The sequence below is a fragment of the Argiope bruennichi genome, chromosome 3 (assembly GCF_947563725.1).
Source record: "Argiope bruennichi chromosome 3, qqArgBrue1.1, whole genome shotgun sequence".
Classification (NCBI taxonomy): domain Eukaryota; kingdom Metazoa; phylum Arthropoda; class Arachnida; order Araneae; family Araneidae; genus Argiope; species Argiope bruennichi.
The window spans coordinates 29,673,749-29,693,959 of record NC_079153.1 but is presented as its reverse complement, the minus strand read 5'-3'; the positions used below and the strand labels follow the sequence as shown (position 1 = coordinate 29,693,959).

Sequence of the window (20,211 nt, the reverse complement as noted above, 5' to 3'; positions counted from 1 at the left end):
AATGTTGATTTAGATGTTATTCCAAATCTTTATTTTGTTGGTGGAAGATGTTTCCTTCTAAATTTAAGGTTGTGATAATAACTGAAAAAATGATTCATTTTATTTGTTCCGGCATATTTATTTTATTTGTTCCGTGAAGTAGGAAAGAGTGTCAATAATGAAAAACGATAGAAGCGCTAGCAAAACGCGCTGCCTTGTTGTTCATAGCGGCTACTTGATTACACTCGTGTTACATTACAGTTTTTGAAATATGCGTGTCTAAATTTGATTTCATTTTAAAATTGAAGCTTTATTTTTATGATTTAAGTTAGTTTCTTTTTATGAATTAAGAAATGTCTATCGAGCCACAAATCTTAGCTCGTAAGTCAGAAACTTTATGACATTTAAATCTTAAAAATATATTGAAATAATTTGCAAACATGCCTTTAATGTTTAGTGAACAAAACCAGAACCTATTCAAACAAATCTTTTCTTAATTTTTCCTGGAATAGTACTCTGAAGTGATTGATAAAAAAATTCAAAATTCTTACAATAAAAATTTATTAAAAATATTATTTTTTTATTTTAACAAATGTGTTAACAGCATTTTTTCCCATGCTAATAAAATTTTATTTAATTTACTTATACCTAAGCTGATAATTTACATTGTAAAGGAAATGTCTTTATAAATTAGTATATATTACAATCCTTTGAATAGAAATCATTCATTATCAGAAAATAAAGATTAAATAATGAAAACTGCTATGACTGCAAATTGAGCTTTAATATTATTACTGAAAAAATATCCTCAATCATTTTTTATTGATTATTATGATGTCGTTTTGCAAATATTTAGTTTATATTCTGGGATTTTGATGCACTTAATTATTTATACTCTATAAATCTAATGTTTAACTATATTTTTATATAGTTTTTCAGTTATTTAATTTTTTATTATATGTAAGTTGTGTTAGCATCCATATAAAAACATTTAATGTAGTTGTCAACCTCTCATCCTAATTTGTTTATTCTGCTGAATGAAAAATTGCTGATCGCAAATAATATTTGAATATAATTTCTGAACATTTATATAGATTCACAGTGCATTTTAGGAATGTTCAAATGTTTGTATTCTAGATATAGATACATTTTATGCTGTTGATTAGAATGAAGGTAATTCATAACATGACTGATTTCATTTTGCAATTCATTGTTCATCTTGGAGAGAAAAAGGGCTAAAAAATTGTTATCTAAGACTGCCTAGTCAACACATCTGCAATTATGTTTGTCATATCTGACATCACTGGAATTAATCTAATTATTTAATGTTCTTAATATTGTTTAAAACAGTTTCATTAAATTTTCTTTATCAGGTGAATTTTTAATTGCAGTTAAATATAGGCATCATATTATCTTATAAGTCAGTCATAAAATCATAGATAATATTTTGATTTGTAACATTTTTTGAATCCTTATTTGATGATGACTAATCACATAATATGATGTACTGACCATTTGTATACCTCATAAGAAGTTAATACACTATTTTCTATGAAATAAAAATTAAAGTTAATTGTGTGCTCTTAGTCTATTATATATCTATGTATATAGAATTATATGAAAAATAAATGAATTATAAAAGATATAGCATTTTCTTATAATTCTTCCATTTATTATTTTTGTTATAAATATTTAAAATGTCATGTTTTTTTTTTTTTTTTGTTTTGTTTTTTTTAAAGATTATTAAATAAATTTCTTTACAGTCCGTGGTTCAAAGGGAATAAGATTTTGCCGTGGTCCGCCACAATCAGGGCCTTATGATGCTTTCCCAAAGTAAATATGGCTTCTTTTTCTTCCTTTCTTTTTTATTTTATTTCCTAAAATAAAGATTTTTTTTTCTTCATTTTATAAGCATATAATATAAAACTGAAAATGCAAGTATCTGTCTTGTCATGAGAGATCTTTCAATTTAGTAGCAAGATTAAATTTGAATTTGCATGTGCTAATGTAGAGTCTATTTTTAGATTTACTGTACCATTTCCAACTTCAAACAGCAATTATTTTGTATAATATATGATTAGATAAAAATTAAGCCAAACATTGCTGCTTTTACTTAGATTTTCTCCAATAACTTCTGAAATAATAATAATATAAAAAAAATTGTATCAAGAGCAAATATTTATTTTTCTATGGATTCATTTAATTTTCACTAATTTTTAATCAATGTGTATGGTTACTCGTCCAGCTTTTACTGGAGGGAAACATCTAATAAGAAAATGAAGGAATATTATGCAGTGCTTTTTGACTCATAAAAATGCTTAAAAAAAAAGAAAAAAAGAGAAATTTCTTCTGGTCATAGCTATAAAAATTATGATATAAAGGAATTTCTGTTGGCTCCTTACTAATGAGGAAGATAAAATGGAATTCCAAAATTCATGAATAGTTTGTGTTATCAAACTGCCAAATAAATTTTCAGATTTTCTTATGAATACCATGAAATATAAAAAAAAGGAATTTAGTGAAGATTTATTACATTTTTATTAAATATATCTTTTTATTAGTTAAATCATTATTTGAATAAAAAAATTTATATTTTTAATAATAAATTTCTTCTAAATAAAAATATTGCATATATTTTAAATCCTTTTTATTTATTTGCCACAAGTTGCTACTTGCAGTGTTTGAATTAAATTTTATATCATTCTTTAAAAAATAATTATTTATAAATTATTAATTTAAGAGAAAAGTAGTTTGGGGCTGCTTTTAAAAATTATTTGGTTCTGCTAATTCTTTGATTTTAAGAATAAATGCCAACTGATTAAAGAATTTTGTACAGAATAATACTTTTTATAAAAGTTTTTTTTTTAACTTAAAAATGTAAAATTCAAAAATATTTTTATCCTAAACAATGTTTAGTGTCTCATATAAATGTTTTAATAAACCGAAAATTTTGATCAAAATAAATTTTTAATCATAACTGAATAATCATTGAGTATACATTTTTCATTATAAATGTTATGTAATTTTAATATTTGTAGTTATGAGAAGTCTTTGGGGACGTAGGGTTCTTTCTGTAGATCATAGTAATTTTGGAAAAAGGGAAGGGTTTTTTTTTTTTTAAATTTATATTTCATTTTATTTTGCATTTAAAATCAGCTGCCTAAAACCAATAAAAGTATTATAAATTTCTTTCCAAATTAAGCTTGTTTACATTTGCTGCAATCTGGAAAGGATTTTGTTAAATTATTAATGTTAAGTAACAAAATATGAAAGTTTGGGGTTTTAGAAAGTTTTTTTATTAGAATATTTTCATTTGCATGCACATTTAGTTTTTATTCCAGAAATGCTTTAACATTTTTCGAAAGACAGCTACTTGATAATTTTTCTTTATGAACAGAAATATATCATGGAAAGGCCCGTTTTAATTTACTTGTTGGTATGGTGAACACTTGATTGAATTTTTTACATTGTTGTGCATTAAAAAATTATTGTTGTTGTGCATAAAAAATTACCATATGTAATTTTTATGATATAAACTAAATACATATTCTCAAATCTTATTGGACACATTTTAATTCTTATTTTCAATTAATATGATGGAATGCCACTTTTAATTTACAATTATTGTTAAAGAGCGTATGTTTCTGTAACTAGATAAATATTTATGAAATTTTATGTTTATTTTTTAAATGTTCCATATAGCAAATCTTTCTTTTGTATATACTGTTGAGATATTTTGATCCAATATCAGATTAAATATAAAAGTATTCATTTTTTCCCCTGCAGAATTGAAAATCCATCATGTCGAGATATGTCATTTACATCTGATGGCAATCTTTTCACATGGTGTACAAATCAGAGGTAATGGTCTGAAATTTTTATTTTAACTTAAGGAATATGTATCTTCATTTATTTATTTATTACTATTTTTTTAGTAAATAATAAATTTTTTTTTTCTCTCTTCCCCCTAACAGAAGTTGTGTTGCTGAATGTAAAAAATATGAGACTATATTTAAAACAGATTATCCGAGCATTTCTCAGTTACAACTATCACCCAAAGGAACTTATCTGTCAACTTGGGCTCAATATAGAGGTTACTCATAAAACTTTTATAGTTTTTATTTTTAATATCTTTTATGCAATTATATCGCTTATATTTTATCAAGAAAAATGGAAATAATAGATGTTTCAGTTTAAAATTGTTAAGAAGTAAAGTCATTAGATGTGGGGTATTTTTTTACCTATTATTAATTTTTTTTTCTAAAAATATTAATAATATGTTATAATGCATGATAATTAAATCATATTGTTCTTTCTTTATCTATTTAAAGCTCTGATTATCATTTTTTGAAGATTAAATAATTGGCAATTGATAATTTTTTTTTAATTCCTTGGGATTTAATGGAAAGGCTCCTTGATATTGTCTTGATCATTACGTAAAATTAATTTTACATAACAATCTGATTAAAATATTAGTATTAAAACTTCCGGTCTGATACTTTTTTTTAATTTTATAATCTCTTTCAAAATCATTCAATCTCCTCCAAAAATTAATATCTAATTATATACTTCAGTTTGTACTGAAATTTATATTATATTTTTAAACAATAATTATTAACCGTTATAAGTAACCAACTTAGAACAAAAAATTTCAACATTTTTGAGTAAAAATTTGCTGATACTGAAAGATATACATATTCTTCTGTCAATATCCATTTTATTTAAAATTTTGCTCTTATCTTGATTATTTAATTTAGGTCATACTATAATTCTCATAATAGAATTTAATATTCATGTGTAGGCAAGACTTATTAAATCTAATTGACATGTAAAAAATCTAATTTTTTTTTTTTTTTTTTTTTTTTTTTTTGAACTTGAGAAATCTCTGAGATTTGAAAGATGAAAAGGAAAAGAACTACACATTTTGTTTGTTTGCTCATTACATATATATAATGTAGTGAAAACTTAAAATGAAGAAGTTTTACTTTTATAATTATTTGTATTCAACAGCAGCTACTAAATTCCATTTTGTAGTTTAAAAAACATTTTATCAAAATATATTCTAATTTCAGTTACTATCTGTAAGTAAAGTATTTATTATCTATAATTTGGTACTTACATAGTTTTTTTTTTTTTTTTTTTTTTTTTCTGTTTCTCTGCAGCCAGAGAAAATGTTCAAGACAGTTGTAACCTTCATATTTGGAATGTCAAAACTGGTGCAATTGTGAAATCATTTATACAGAAAAAGCAAATAGGATGGTGAGATTCAGTCTCTTAATTGTATTTATGATGATCATTTTTGTGCAAAGATTTTCTTATACTTCTAAATTTCTAGGCATCCTCAATGGTCAGATGATGAAAATCTTTGTGGAAGAAATGTTAACAATGAAGTTCACTTTTTTGAAGATGCGAAATTTGGTATAACTTGCTGTTTGATATTCAATGAAATTAATGTTTTTTTTTTGTTAATTGTTTTTTATATCTTTTTAGTTTTTTTTTATGATCAATTTACTGCTACATGTTTTTTTTTTGCTCCTAATGGTGATATTTGTATATATATCAAGCATATAATTAAGTTCTTAACTGATTTTGAGTGAGAAATAATTTTTATTAAGCATGTTAAAATAAAAACTATAAACATTTTTTTCAATAAGATAAATCTTAGGAAAAAAAACTGTTTTGATGGTGACATTTCTGTGTAATAAACTGTAAAATTGATAAAAGCATTTTTTACATGTACATGAAACTTTGTACAATGTTTTTCGTTATCATCCAAACTTCCCCTAGCTTTTTGGCAAGTAATAGCAATAGTGTAAAAAATATTTAAACCTGAAACTGATTAAATATTGGAAAATAATAAAGTGAACTACTAAGAAATAACCATGCAGCTTTTGCCTTCTAAATTATTATGGTCATACTCAAAAATTTCAATTTGATTTTTTTATTAAAAAACTGTTAGAAACATATAATTTTATGTTACTGATACAAAGAGCATTTAAACACATAAAAAGATATGGCAACTAAGCGTAAGGAATGTGGTAGGTGTTGGAAAGTTTGTTGTCTGTTATACCATTTGTTTTGAGAGGTGAGTACTTTAAAATGTTGTGATAATAAATAGTTAACTTGTTTCTAAATTTATTTGCATTCTATAACTATAATAATTCAAATGATTTTTGTGGAGAAATTTGTTTGTGATGCGATTTTTATAGCATTCAAATTATTGATTTGCACCATAGTATAAATTAGTATATAGTTGTGACATAATTCTTATTCAGTAGAAATAGATGATAAAATTATAATCTTAATTAAGTTATCGAAGTACTTTATTTAGAATAGTAAGGAATAAAAATGTATTGTGTAAAAATTTCAGATAAGATTTTTTTTTCTTTTCTGAATGGGTAAATATAAAAGTTTCTGTAATTTTTGAAGCTAATCTAATTTTTTTTTTTTTTTTTTTTTTTTTTTTTTTTTATTGAGGAATGAATTTATTTTTTAGATACTATTGCAAAGAAAATTTTTATGCAAAAAGTAGCCTATTTTAGCTTAGCTCCTGGTCCAGCTCCATATCATGTAGCATGTTTTGTGCCTGGAACCAAGGTAATTGTATTTTACAAATATTGTTCTATTAGTTTTTAGTTATTTATCTCTCTGAAGGCAATTAATCAAATTGTAATTGCTTTTAATTTATTAACTTCATTAGGGTAAGAGTAATATGCTCTATTTATAAATAAATGTAAAATCAGTGCATGGTTTTAGATTATTAATTTTGATAATGATACACATAATTATGCATATCACATTATATATTTTATTTATTTATCAGGGACAACCTTCATTTGTTAGATTGTTTAAGTATCCCAATTTTGAAGGTTCTAATAATGTGATTGCTCAAAAAAGTTTTTTCAAGGCTGAAAGAACAGATTTTTATTGGAATAAAACTGGTAAGTATAATGAAAAATTATTCTATTACTATTTATATGATCAAAGATGTTATTTCAGTAGAATATTTATTGTTGCATTTTGAATTTTTTTTTCTTGTTTGCATGTTTTTTATAAACAAAAAGAAATGCTTTATGCCTTCAGTTGTTAGATTTTCTGCTTGATAGGTATTTTTCATGTTGATTTGATTCTTCCTTAATATGAGCAAATAATTTTTTATTCAAACTTAATTTCTTAACTATATATGATTTACAGGTTTGACCTTTTGTAATAATTATATGGATTTTAAGTATGATTGATATAACTTTGTTTAATTTCATGACTACAGTTCAAGTTGATATATCTGAAGGCTTTATGTTACAACATTAAACACTAGAGTCTTGAAGCTTTTTTATGAATAAGTGATTTGTATATTCAGTATAATTTATTGCTTAATACAGTAATCAGTATTGTTACAAAAAATAAAATTCCACTAAAACTCAAACAATGGGTTCACTTGTAGTGGGTGTATGGTGTAACAATCAATGGGCCACACTAGCAAATAATAACATTTATTAATGTGAAGACACAAATACACAGATGACAAAACACAGCCAAGACGTGCACAAGCCATAAACAGCAGCCCACAAGTAGTAATCGATAGTAAACAACAACCACAGCACACAATGCGGCCAGGAAGAACTCAGCAGTAGGAGGGAATCTATATAGCATCTCTACGGTTTCTCTAAATGCATGCTATTTTCCATTGTCCCCTTGCTTTAGTTTACCCAAACTGCCGACTCACTACTAAACGACTGGCTACTCAATACACAACTCGATGCTGCTTCAACACTCGTCTCCAAGACTCGGCACATGGTTCATTTCTTAATCTGCTTATTGCATTGAGCTCTACTCACTGCTTGTGCTTTACTGGATTGCACCAACTAATTTGTCCCTGATTAACTAGTTGACTGACTCTATATTACTTACTTTGGCTTAGACTGCTGGTCTTTTATAATTTTCGGAGCAGAGCAGAGAAAGTTCTTGAAAAATCAAACATAACTCTATTTCTGTTTGTACTATTGCCAAAATTCTTGAAGATTCTAGTATCATCCATTTTGGTCAATGATGAGGGGTCATTGATCTAACATCCAATAGAACTGATCATAAGATGGTCTTTCCTAGGATTGAACTATTGAACTAACTATTACAGATTTGTAACAACATTACAGTTTTGTAACAATATTCCTGATAAATAAGCTATACAATTAAGGCAAAAATAGAGTTCATAGTTAATTTCATATGGAATATTTTCTGCATTTTCAGGATACATCGAAGTATTGCTTTTCACTGATTTGAAATTGATAGTTATTTTCTGTGCTTTTTAAACCTAATTTTTTCACCGTTTATATATTACATTTCTTTCATGATTTATGTATTTTTGGATGATTATTTCTTAATTTTATTTTTGTTCTAAAAAAAAACCCTGTTAAGATTATGCATTTTATTAATGCAGTAAGTTCTTTTGTGTATTATATTTGAAATTATTACATGCATATTTATTTATTCAGGTAAAGACTGTATATTTTTGACCTCAGTTGATGTTGATAAAAGTGGAATGTCCTATTATGGAGAGTTGAATCTTTATTATGCATCAGTTAAAGGTGAAACAGCAAAAATTAAACTTGGTAAGTGCTTGTTGTTATCTTTTGTGTGAATATTGTTATTTTTAATGAACTAAACAATTTGATGAATCTTAATTCTATGGACTCTGTTAATATTCTGAAGCTAAAGGAATTCTGATAATAAAATAATGCATACTGTTGCTTAAAAATGATTCGATTATTTTATAATTCTTTGGATAGTAAAAAAAAAAAAAAATATTTGCTTAAGCAAAACAGAAATTTGCTAAAATTTGAAGTAATTTTTTTATTTTATTTTAATGAATCATCAAATATTAATATATGATATTAGGTATGGACAATCTCTCAAATCACTTCAGTATATTTTGTGTTTGTTTTTAAAACTGATATCAACTGTTTTGGGTTCTTTTAGATATTTTCATCATACTTTAAATGCAATCTTGTAGATAGTTGTACCTGATATCACTCCCCCCCTCCCTTTGTTTTTTTATTTATATTTTTGAAATTTTACACTATTATTATTTATATGGATTGTGAGTGTAATTTTTCTAGAAGTGTGGAATATTTGTCTTAAAATCAGTGCAGCTGATGTTATTAGTACACTGCAATGTTTTTTTTTTAAAAAAAAGCTAGAAATAATGTTTTATTATATGACCAAAGAAGTAGATGATTCTGTCAACAAAATATTCTCATTTAACTTATTATTTTCCCTTCATTTAATTTGCTTTTTTAAAAATTTATTTTGAAGATAAATTTCCATCTTTTATTTATTTTAGGTAAAGATGGTCCAGTTTATTCCGTGCAGTGGAGCCCTAATTCTTTGGAATTTTGTGTTGTGTATGGCTGTATCCTTTATGTTTAATGTTCTTGAATTTAGAAATTTTAAGAATTAATTTAATGAATATATATATATATGTAACATAATATAAACTTTTTCATTAACTTGTAATAGTTTCCCGATTTTCACAATTGATATTTCTTTTGAATATGTATATAACTATGAATTACCAATTGTTTATTTGAAAAGTTATCATATTTTGAAGTATAATATCAGAAATTAAGAATTTTGTATCTTGAGCTATTTTATGGTATTTCTCTTAATTGTTTTTAAGTTATGCCTGCCAAAGCAACAATATTCAATTTAAAGTGTGAACCTGTCCTGGACTTCGAAGCAGCACCAAGAAATGAAGTCACGTATTCTCCTGTTGGAGATAATATCCTTTATAAAGTACTTCATTTTATTGAAAAAAAAATTACCTAAATGAAAATTTTCATGCAATGATTATTATTCATTTTTGAAAATGTTTCTTAATATGTATTTTATTTTAATAATCATATTAGAATTTTGTGAGAAATTAATATTTACTTTTTTAGGAAATATGCATTTTTTATTAAAATGTCTATTAATTTCAAATTGTTTAAAAAAAATTGTGTAAAGTTTTTTTAGAAAATTTTAACAAATGCATTTTTTATTAAAATGCCTATTAATTTCAAATTGTTTATTTAAAAAAAAATTATGTAAAGTGTCTTTTTCTTTTAAACTTTCAACAAATGCATTAATCAAAATTTACTTAGTCATCATTTTTGCCTTAAAAATTATTGAATAATTCTCTTCATATCGTAACTCTATTCATAAATAAAAGACAATTTAATGTGTGTGTAATATTTTTTTTTCATTTACATTCCTTCCCCCCCCCCTTTTACGATTAATTTAACTGGTTTTAAACAATAAACAATTTATTACACAACTTTTATATAATTGCATTATTTCTTACATTTAAAAAGAATGCATTTATTTTCATATACATTTAATTATAAATATTGTTATGGATTTTCCTCACCAGATAGGGTTCGCTTGATAGTGGGTGTATGGTGTGTAAATACAATCAGCAGGCTACAGTAGAAAACAATGATGGGGTTTATTTACACGAAGATACGAGTACACAAAGAAGACGAATACACAGACAACAAATATTTACAGCCGAGACGAATACAGGACAGCATACATTAGCTCACAAGTAATAATCGTCCAAAACACATGAAGCGGCTAGACAGAATCCAGCAGGAGCTTCGCTATAAGGTCTCTCCAACGGCTGATCTTCGCTTTAGCTGGCAACTCACTACTTCTCACAGCTGGCTATGACACAAAAGATACGGCACTGCTTCCACAGCAGACAACAGGATTCGGCATACAGCAATTCAGCACTCGCTCCACACAACGCTGGTACTCCGATGTTTCTTCGCTATCCTCTCGAAGACTCGTTACTTGTCGGCGACTCCAACTACAATTCACGAGGACACACCACAGCTTGAGAGTGCCAGCTTTTTATAGTTCCCAAGAGGCCGGACTAGAAGCTTCTAGACCAGTCAGACTAGACCAGATTCCTAATGGACGGATTGACAAAATTCTCGAAATTTCGAGCATTATCCATTTTGTCGCCAAGCTCTGGGATCACTGGCTCAGCATCCGACAGCACCCAGTACAGATGACTGTAAATCAGTCTTTCTTATGATGACACTATTCGTGCTGGAAAGTAAAATCACACCTTTCTAACAATATTTATTAAAATTTTTATATTGAAGCGTTTAATTTTGTTTAGATAAATTTATAACTAAAACTCTTATTTAATTATTGTCATTTCTGATTTTTATATTCATTAATTGTCTCATCTAAAATTTATATTGCACTTATTTTTTTTTTTTTTAGCTGAGACTTATTTATTGCTGTATTTTTATAACATATAGAAAGTTGAAATATTGATTATAAATTATATTTTACTTTAACTTTTTCCACGATTGGCTTTATCTGGCTTTGGCAATCTACAAGGAAACATAGAAGTCTGGGATTTGAAACTGAAAAAGCAAATTATTAAATTTAAAGCTCAAGATTCCACTTTAATTCAGTGGAGTTTTGATGGAGAATATATTTTAACTGCCACAACATCACCAAGATTAAGAATAGGAAATGGGTACGTTCATTTTTCTTTTGGGGCTTCTGGCTGCATTTTATGCACTTAGCTGCTTTTTTTTTATTTGTAAATTTATTATTAAATTTGAAACATTTGTGTATTGTATGTCTGGTTCTGATTCAGCTATCAATTTGTAGAAAGGGAGAAATTTAAGTTAATGCATTTTAATATGAGTGTATCGTCTTCTTCAAATTTAATTTTAATTATCATTAAGTTAATAAATAATTAATGAGAGTTAAATTAAAACTACATTAAGTTGCCAGCTTTATTAAATTTTTATTATTAAAAAAAATCTTAGATTTGAAATGTTATGTTTAGAATGGCAAAAAAATTGTAATAGCCATATGAATTCGTGATCAAAACATTATACCAATATTGCATTACCAGATTTCCAAAATAGCAATAAATATATAGATTACTTTTATTCTCATTTATTCAGATTTTTTTTAAAAAAGAGAATGACAACTGAATTTGATCTGAAACCTTTGAATATTTCCTGATTGACAGTGAATATATACAAAAAAAGTCATTAAAAATTTATTCAACTTAATAAAATGCTATTTTAAAAAATGCCCATATAGATCTCAAGTAACAAACTGCAGTTCTCTCAAAAGATTTATACTTTTTATGACTTTGTATTTTGCATACAAGTTTAGAAGCTTAAATAAGAAGATTAAGTCTTATCATATCACATGTTTTATTCTTTATTATTTCTGACCACAAAATCTGTTGAGTGCTCATCTCTGTGTAGATGGAAAGGTAAATTGAATCTGTGTTAAAATTAATTTTTATCAATGTATTAGTTAAGCTTTCAAATCTGTATTAAATGAAATATGTTATTTATAATACAATAAAATTTCAAAATTAAAAAAAATTGCTATTACAAAGGGCTTTTTCTCTGATAAGGCTAAAGTGCAAAATAATTAAGTCAATTTTGTGCCTTGTTATTTAATAATTCAAAAAACTATGCATTTTTCATTTTTGTACTCATGAAATGTATTACAACTTTACCATTTGTTTTGCTGCTGTTCAAAAATAGATTCATTCTTGGATTTACTTGTAGTGAGTGTTAACTTAATATTTAATTTGATCTTTTATTAGCTTGATTACAACATGTTGCTAAAAGGCTAATTTTCTCATGTACATGATATAATCTGCAGTTCTAATTCTATTTCTGTATTTAATACTTCATAGAAGGAAACTTTTATCTAATCTTTAAATGAATCCGACTCGGACAACTTGCAACATTATACTTACTTTGCATATAGTTAATTTTCTGTAAAAACATTTCACTAGATTGAAAAGAAAGTAACTAAACTGGAAATCTTAGTATCACCCAAATTTGTATTACCCATGCTGTTTGTACTGGTCCAAGCATCAGGATGAACAAAATGTGCTTATTGTTAATTGCTATCCCCAAAATTCAATGTTCTGTTTCTCAAGGCTATAAATATCAAACTTCCTACTTTATAAGCCATCAATCAAATTTGTTTTCATGTGTCACTCTACTCTTTCATTCCTATACTATTTTTGTAGAAAAAAAGTGCACTATCTACTGGTCTACATTAAATCAATACTTCACCTCTGAATCTATGCTAAAGACTAAACTAAGCTTTCTGAATTCTACAAACAAAAAATTACTATTACTGAATGTCAGATAACAGAATATTGATTTTCTGTTCACAGTTGTTCTAATAAATTATGTATTAAATTTTTGTAGTAATTTCTATGTAATTCGCGTTTTCTTTAGATATCGAGTATGGCATTACACTGGAAGTTTATTAGTCGAAGTATTCCTTGAGTCTCCCGAAGAATTGTATGACATTAGATGGAAACCTGTACCTGAAGGTACTTACAAACCTAAACCTACTATATTTACACCAGTTCCAGGAATCAAATCTGCAATTGCTGAAGGTTAGTAATATTGATTGTGATGTTAATGTTTCATAATATTATTTCTTTTCATAATTTTTTTCATGAATGCTCGTTAATAATTATTTTTTAAAAGTATTTTGTAGAATATGATTAATATATTCCAAATGTAGTGTTTTTTTAAGATTATGTTAAAACATAGATAATGCAAATTCACATATTGTATTTCTAATCTATTTTTGTTTATCTCATAATTTTTTCTATCTAAAGCATCAAATCAAGTATATCGACCCCCGGGTGCTCAGGGTAAACAGGCAAGTTTCAAACTCCATGAAGAAGAAGCACAAAAAAATGCAGAAAAAGGTGAGATTATTAGTATTTAGATTACTTTCTTTGGGGATTTTCTTTCTATATTTTTATGGATTTTAAATATTTTTTTTGTTTTAAAACTTTTTTTCCAACAGTTTCTTAAATTTATTTTGCTTCACATCATTTTTCTAAGTGTATAAATGAAAGAGATATCAAGTTTGTCATTTTTTAAAGAAACTGTTGTATCATACTTTTCAGTGAAAGTAAATAAATTGTTTAAATTGGTAAAATTTATGCATTTAAAAAATTATTAGATATCACCACTATTAGATATTAGATATCACTAGTTCTAATTGAAGATATAGTACATTAATTAAAGATGAAATTTCTGATGTGTTTAGTTTTTATTGAATGATGGAAGCTCTCTGATAACAAAGCTCCAGGCTGATTTTGAAAATTAAAAATTATACCCTCTTTGACTAAGAATGTTTAATTCTAAAATGAAAATTTAAATTAATTCTAAATGAAAATGTATTTGAGTTTAAAACAGCAAACTGTTATTCCTTTTTTATGTGTGAATTTCTTCTTAATAAAACATTTTTTTGCAATTTTTAGATAATAATTACAATGAGGCACCTTAAGTTTTTTTTCTTAAAGATATTTACATTTCCTACTTATAAAAAAGCAATATATTATTATCTCAGAATGTTCCCACATGGCCTATAGCTAGGTCAGAGTATTGTTCACATCTTAGAATCCTTGTGCCTACTTTAAATTCTGCAATTTCATTAAAAATAAAAGCTTTTGATATATATATATATATTTAATCCTTTACTTTACTTTCACTTGAAGGGGGGAAAATGACATCTTTCCCTTCATCTGCTTGTAATGTTTTACAAATTATTATTATTATTTTAAAGCATTCCAGAGGCATGTTATTAAATATTTGAATTAAAAAATATTTTTTTAAAATATTTCAATGATTTGTGATATTCTTATTATTAGGTAATATATATTTATAGCTAAAAAAGATTTAGCTTTGTAATTTAATATAACTAATTTTTATTAATTATGATTGTCACTGTATTTTGTATTTTAGGTTCAAAAATTTCCTGAAATAATTTTATTTCTAAATTTTAGAGGCTGTAATGACCAAAAATAAGAAGAAAAATTTAGCACGAAAAGCAAAGAAAGAAATGGAAAAATCTGTAAGTGTTTTTTATTATTACTGTTTTAAAACTGTTTATTACTTTTACTGTTTATTAAAACTGTTTTTTTTTAACTTTATGTTTTTCATACAGTATGTTATTGAACTTTAATCTTTGTATGGTCCATATTTTTCCTAATATTAAAATATTCTTATTATTGAGATTGATTTAAGAAATTAAAAAATGTTATTTTGTTTAAAATTAATTTGATTAGTTAATTAATTGTTGATTTATAAATCAAGATAGTTCTTTATTAACTATAACAAATTGAAATCTTCATATTTTAATTCATAAAAAAATTTGGCAAGAACCTGCCTTCTTTTCTGCATGATGTTATAGAATATTTTTATTTCTTAATAATAAGTAACTGATAATTAATTTGTTGAGACCACATTATGTAGTAAAAGTTTTAATAATGTCTTAAAAGTTGATTAAAAAATAGCAGTGCTAATCAGAGGTTGTAAAAATTGCTGATTAGTAGTGTTTAAAAATTGATAGGTGGTAAAGGCTTCTGAAAGAATTAATAAAAGTTGGTGCTTGATATATAATTAGATTATGATATGGATCATAACTTCTATGATTTGCCAAGTATTAATCATGAGTTCTATAAAAATTCTAAAAGCTGTTTTTATATTTAATCAATTGATTTAACCCATAATGATCATATCTTACAAAAAGACTTCCCTTCGAAAAATGAATATCAAATAATTTAAATCAATATTAAAAATTCAAATTTTCATGCAAAATAATTATTTGTCTATTTATTACTATCTACTGATAAGAAAAATGAACTAGATAGAAATATAAAATGAAATTTGTCTGAATAATTTCTAATTTAGTGTATGTGCATTGTTAAGAAGTTAGTCAGTTTATCTAAAAATAAGTGTTTATTTTCATAAAATGCAAGGCTTAATTTTAAACCCAAAACTAAATTGCATTTATAAATAATTTCTATTGTAACTTTGATATAAATATATAATTAACTGATTAACAACATAATTATCTATCAGTATTTCTTTAAACTACATCTTCTTTTTCATTTTTCTCAATGACAAAAAAAAAAATAAAAAATATTCCAAATTATTTTAGTCTTTTTAATAAATAATTTTATATCATTTTCTGATTTTTAGCAAATTTTTCTTTATTTTTCAGTATGCATTCAAAAAAATGCAAAATGTTTGTTGTAACAAAACTGAATAAGAGAATTTTTTTAACAAAATAATTACTTACTTTCAGTCAGAAAATGCAGAGTCTACTGGTACGAATGAATTAATGAAATCTGAAGCATCTTATTCTACTGAACTTACCGGAGATCCAGAAAAAGATAAGAAAATTAAATCTCTCTTAAAGGTATGAACATTTTCATATGATTTTAATGCAGTGCAGATTGGTAATATTTTACATCACTGATATTGGTCTTCAAATATTGTTGTGTTGGAAAATAAAGAATAAAAAAAATGTAATGCTCCTCAATGTTAGCACCAATGTATGAAATATATAAATTTTATTGAAAATGAAGTATATCTGAAAAATAGACATTTTTTTTTTAATTTAGAAAAAAATTTCAATAAATTCATATATTAACTTTTTTAATTAAAAGTTGTTTATCTAAATGGAAATATATTTTATTTCTGTTATCATTATTATAGGAATAGATACTTATAATCAGAAATATACAAAGATGTCTTCTTAAATTATATGTTATAGATAAGTTAATTTAACAGTCAAATGAAAGTTATTAGTTCATTTAAGCCTTTTTAAATGTGCTGTATCTTTTAAACTTAATAAAAGAAAGATTTAAAATATCGTAAGTTAAAAAATAATAATTAGTCTGTTTTTAAGTTTGATTAGAAATGGAGAGATATCAAACTGAAATTATGTATTCTGAAACATGATTTTATAATTGATTATGAGAAATGGAGGATTTATATGTTTTTGTGACCATGCAGTTAATCGATACTGTTTGTTTTAGACTTTACAAACATCTTAGACATTAAACAAATAACGCCTGCTATTAGATCAAAATAAACTTAAATATTGTGTTCAAAATTACTTTCACAGAATAATGAAAGAATAAATGGTGTTGATTTATATTCTTAAATTATTTTGGATTACCATATTTTGTCTTTTTAGAAACTTAGCCAAATTGACAAGCTAAAACAAGACCAAGCAGCAGGGAAACCATTAGAGCTTAATCAGGTAAATATTTTTAGAACTTTATTAATTTAATAAGCATTAAGTCTAATTTTATTTTAAGACATTGTTTCAATAAGTCTGTATTTTTATTTTTAAGCAAATACATCACATTATTATTATTATAATTTCTAATAATTATATACTAGTTAAAGGCAAATGCATTTTAAATGGGACTTGAGAATCAGTATAGTTATTTAAAAATTTGTTAATTGTTAATGATCTTTCTCTTTAAATAACTCTTTATAATCTTAATGCATAAGAGATGATAAAATTTTTATATATATAACATTTACGCACATTTTATCTGTTGATATATTAAAACTGTTTGCATTCAGATAAAATTTTTTCCCCCTTGCTCTTTCTCTTTTAAAAAATACTCATCCATACAATTGTTTTTAAAAATTCATTTTTATAGAATGTTAAGGAAATTGCTGCTGCATGTTGCTAATGCAAATGACATTAAAATTCAGTCATTTTAATAGCATTATTTCTTAAAATTGCTTATCTTGTTCCTTGTAAGAAAAAATTAAGATTATTCTATATTTGACATGTTTCTTTTAGAAGTATTTCTGATTATTTGAGTTTTGAGAAAGGAACAAAATGAAAATTTCACATTTTTTTCCCTAAATTTTCATCACTGAAAGAATAAAGATTGGAAAAAAGTTGTGTAACATTAATCAAAGCTATTTTTAATTAGCTCAATTTAGAAACCAAGATAGAAATAGAAATTCAATATAGAAATTAAAATATAGAAAATAGTGTATTTGATAGACACAAGATTTATTGACAGTAAATTGCTATTGAATACCAAATTAAAAAAAATAATGCATTTATTAATATATTAAAAAGAATTTTTTTAAAAAAAATTCTAAACAAAAATTAACTAATTAAACCAAGTCAAATCAAAAATTTTAAAAATGTTTGAGTAGTAGATAGAAAAGTTTTGAAATTTACTGAAAAGGCTTAAATACATTGGAATCATAATCTCATTTATTATGTATATGTCATATACATAATCATATATCATTTATTATGTGTATTTCAAAGCTCAAATTTAAAAAAAAAAAAGCCTAGCTCAAATTTTTATATAATGATTTTTTTTTTTTTTTTTTTTTTTTTTTTGCTTGATATAATAATGACTTTATAGCCTTTTCATAGTTTTTCTGCTCCTGTCCCCTCAAGTACAATTTCTAATTTAATTTTCAGATTTTTGAAAAAAATAAGATTATACTGATAAAGCTTTTTTTTATACAAGTTTTTATATTTCCTATGTTTTAATTTTATTCTCTTATTCTTTTGGCCACATTGTAAACAAACTTATATTTCAAAATGACTTGCATTTCTCTAAAATTATATTTATATTCTGAAATCATATAAAATTTCATCTTGAAGAAAATTACTTTCAATTGATTTTCGTTTTTTTTTTTTTTTTTTTTTTAGAATAAATATTCTAATTTGTAGATATTCTGTGTATTTAATATTTTAGTTCACATTAGTTATATTCTTATCCTAAAAATAATTCTTTAATTTTTCATATTTTTGATTAATTTAATCAAAAATATGGAAGTCAAAACAATCCCATATGAATATGAGATACTGGTGGAAATATTCTGAGTAAAATGAAATTTCAGTCATATTGATATTTTAACTTTCATTGAATAGACAATAAAATTTTCCCTTTTTGATTACATAACTACTTTCTTTATAATATTGTTTTAGTGCTAGATTAAGTAGTAACTACTTTTCTCTACACTATTAAAACATTTGCATAAAACTTTTATTATTTTCTGCATTTTTAGTCTGTAATATATTTAATAATTTATAGTTATTAAGCTTATGCAATCTAAAAATTAGTAGTAACCTCAGTAAAATCATTTTTTTAACTGAACATTTTAGTTGCTGATTAAGAGATTTAAAATTATTAAAATATTCTGCTATCATCAAACACTTATAGCAGTAGAAAATTTTAGAATTCTAATACATGACAAAGAGGGTGAAAAATTGATTACAAAATGCCATCCTTACAAATGTGAAACATTGAAAGTAAAATTATTTTTTTAATGAAAACCATTTTGTTAGACAATTTTATCATGCTATATAAAGGCAATCTTATTTGATAAGAGAGTAAATAATCTTGTAGCTATCACAAAGTGACATTTCAGAATGTTTTGTTGTTTTTGAATACTCTGTCCTTAGTCAGAACCAGACAGCCAGTTCTCAGCTATATTATGTAATGTTATTCAGCTTCTTAGTTAGCTTTAGAAAATTGCTAAATTACACGCACACACAAAAAAAAGTGCGATGAAAATTTTTTTGAGTTAACTGTTTTGAATATGATAAATGAGGCTTAATGGAAGTTGAACATTTTTAACCATGAGTTAATCTTTGAAGGCTGAATCTTTGCTGCAAACAGGTTCATTTTTGCAGAGCTTTCAAATCACTCATTTGAAAATACTGAATATCCAGACTAATTTATTTCTTAAATTATATTTTAACCATCATACATGTGCATGTTTTGACTGAAATTGTTGAAATGTTTATAACCTAATATTCTAGAGATTTCATATTGTGGACTTTTTTTGAAAATATGTTTTTCTGTTTTGTTTTATAGTTAGAGAAAATTAAGAAGTCTGGTGAGTTAGAAGCAGAACTAGCCGCTCTTCAGTTAAGTTAATATTAACATCTGACTGTGATGACATCAATATGGTTTTTGAAAAATATGTTATGAAAAATTTTTCATCTAGAGATTTAATTTAAAATTCAGAATTTTGCATATTTTTTCTTTTTTTATTGAAATCATTTCAAGTATGTGAATGTAAAGTTATACATTTTAAAAGATAAGACTTCATACTCTTGGATGAAATAAAAAATATAAACTTGATGTTCCATTTATTTATTTATTAGATTATATAATTGGTATTATTCCAAATGAAAAAATATATCCTTTATTAGTAAAAATTATTTAATTGCTGTGAAACCTACCTTATGTTTCAAAATTTAAATTATATATTATGTAACATCATATACAAGAAAGTAAAAAAATATATTAAATATTAGTACTCAACTATATACTAATGTGCTTATATAATCTACACTTTTTGAAGAAATTTTGCCATG

The 20,211-nt window shown here is 24.8% G+C and overlaps 1 protein-coding gene across 1 annotated transcript; it reads left to right on the top strand.

Annotated features, from left to right (window-relative positions):
• Positions 1-179: 179 nt before the first annotated feature.
• LOC129963491 (eukaryotic translation initiation factor 2A-like) lies at positions 180-19,975 on the top strand. The gene is made up of 18 exons (XM_056077904.1): positions 180-360; positions 1,743-1,812; positions 3,766-3,840; positions 3,954-4,072; positions 5,142-5,238; positions 5,315-5,397; positions 6,476-6,576; positions 6,803-6,920; positions 8,469-8,585; positions 9,317-9,385; positions 9,653-9,754; positions 11,335-11,509; positions 13,260-13,423; positions 13,652-13,744; positions 14,831-14,898; positions 16,135-16,248; positions 17,032-17,097; positions 19,706-19,975. The coding sequence occupies exons 1-18, from the start codon at positions 333-335 to the stop codon at positions 19,766-19,768; spliced, it is 1,722 nt and encodes a 573-aa protein (XP_055933879.1). The 5' UTR covers positions 180-332; the 3' UTR covers positions 19,769-19,975.
• The last annotated feature ends 236 nt before the right edge of the window (positions 19,976-20,211 follow it).

Coding starts and splice junctions, on each gene's coding strand:
- LOC129963491 (XM_056077904.1), top strand. CDS start 333: ATGTCTATCGAGCCACAAATCTTAGCTC. Junction 1,813..3,765: donor CCTTATGATGCTTTCCCAAA/GTAAATATGGCT, acceptor TTTCCCCTGCAG/AATTGAAAATCCATCATGTC. Junction 6,921..8,468: donor TTTTTATTGGAATAAAACTG/GTAAGTATAATG, acceptor TTATTTATTCAG/GTAAAGACTGTATATTTTTG.